The 1,461-nt window shown below is 64.0% G+C and overlaps 1 protein-coding gene across 1 annotated transcript in view; it reads left to right on the top strand.

Annotated features, from left to right (window-relative positions):
• ANKRD24 (ankyrin repeat domain 24) overlaps positions 1-1,461 on the top strand; it is a 7,517-nt gene that overhangs the window by 4,151 nt on the left and 1,905 nt on the right. The window contains exons 7-14 of the mRNA XM_031064741.1: positions 16-102; positions 200-292; positions 473-577; positions 690-734; positions 854-952; positions 1,028-1,100; positions 1,196-1,317; positions 1,397-1,456. Coding sequence (XP_030920601.1) covers positions 16-102; positions 200-292; positions 473-577; positions 690-734; positions 854-952; positions 1,028-1,100; positions 1,196-1,317; positions 1,397-1,456 — 684 coding nt within the window. The remainder of the gene's footprint in view (positions 1-15; positions 103-199; positions 293-472; positions 578-689; positions 735-853; positions 953-1,027; positions 1,101-1,195; positions 1,318-1,396; positions 1,457-1,461) is intronic.

Raw genomic sequence — 1,461 nt, 5'->3', positions numbered from 1 at the left:
TTGTGCTGGCCCCAGCACAGCTCTGAGCCCCTAAATCTCCCCAATTTCTCTTCCCTCCCACTCTGCCCCACAGAAGAGGAGTCAACTGAGCAGGCGTCGCAGGTGAGGGGCTGGTGGCCGTCCCTGGAGGGTCCTCTGGCTCAGGAAGGAGGGAGGGCACTGTGGGTGTGACATCCCCTCTGCCCTGGGGTGTCCACAGACCTCTTCGCCCAGCCAGTCATCTGTCAGGGAGAAGAGCAGCACCCCGAGGAAGAGGAAGGCCCCTCTGCCTCCCCTGGGCACCCCCAGCCAGGTGAGAAATGGGTCCCCAGGTCCTCACCTGGCCTGGCAGGTGCAGAGCAACCCAAAACACCTCGGTGAGGGGTCCCGTCATTGGGGGGTCGGTGCCAAAAAGGCCCCGGGGCACACAGTGGGATTTTGGGGGTCTCCTGTGCCAGGAGTTGGACTCAATGCTTTCCATGATTCCCTGCAGGAGGACCGGGATGCCTACGAGGAGATCGTGCGGCTGCGGCAGGAGAGGGCCCAGTTCCTGCAGAAGATCCGGGGCTTGGAGCAGCAGGAGAAGCAGAGACGGGAGGTACGGGCTGCAGGGTCCTGGGGACATGCCACCGTGTCCCCGGGGAGCAGAGGGGACAGGGGAGATGGGGACAGCACTCATCCTTCCCTGCTCTCTCCCTGGGTCCTGCCAGCGGGCAGAGCTGGATCAGGCCTCCCTGCGCTCCATGGAGAAACAGGTGAGGCCAGGGAAGAGCCTGGAGGTGACCTCAGCTCTCCAAGGGGTCCTGGTGCTGGGAATGCCACCAGGACTCTGCCAGGAGCCAAAGGGACCCTATTTCCATGTCCTGCACTGCAGATCCAGGAGCTGCAGGAGCGGCTGGTGGCACGGGACGGGGAGAAGGAGAAGCTGGGCAAGGAGGTGGAGGCTCTGCGGAGCCGCCTATCCTCGACAGAGGTGGGTGTGGGCAGGACACAGCTGGCAGTGCCCAGGACTGGGGACAGGGGTGTCACCTCCACCCTGCACCCCCAGAATGAGAAGGAGAACACGAGCTACGACATCGAGACGCTCCAGGACGAGGAGGGAGAACCGCTTGAGTTCCCAGGTAGGTCTTGCCAGCCTTTTAATGACACCCTGGGGAGGTGGCACTGGGCAGTGGGGGCACAGGTGGGCACAGCCCCAGGTCCCTGTGCCCTGCAGGAGCAGAGATGCTGCTCTCCAAGAAGACGCTGAGCCCCTCAGCCGAGGAGCTGCTGGCCACGCTCCAGGGGCAAGTGCAGTCTCTAACCGTGCAGAACAAGGAGCTGAGGGAGAAAATCCAGGCACGTTCCCCTCTGTCTGTCCGTCTGTCCCTCTGTTCCTTGTCTCCTGTCCCACGGTGGCGTCACGGTCTCTCGGCAGGTGCTGGAGAACTACGAGCGGGACGAGAGCAGCCCCCCTGCCCCGGGGGATGTGGTGCCCGCCAG

This window comes from Geospiza fortis, unplaced genomic scaffold (genome assembly GCF_000277835.1).
Source record: "Geospiza fortis unplaced genomic scaffold, GeoFor_1.0 scaffold569, whole genome shotgun sequence".
NCBI classification, from domain to species: Eukaryota; Metazoa; Chordata; class Aves; order Passeriformes; family Thraupidae; genus Geospiza; species Geospiza fortis.
Note: the sequence above shows the minus strand (reverse complement) of the source record. Positions and strands in the feature narration are given on the sequence as shown.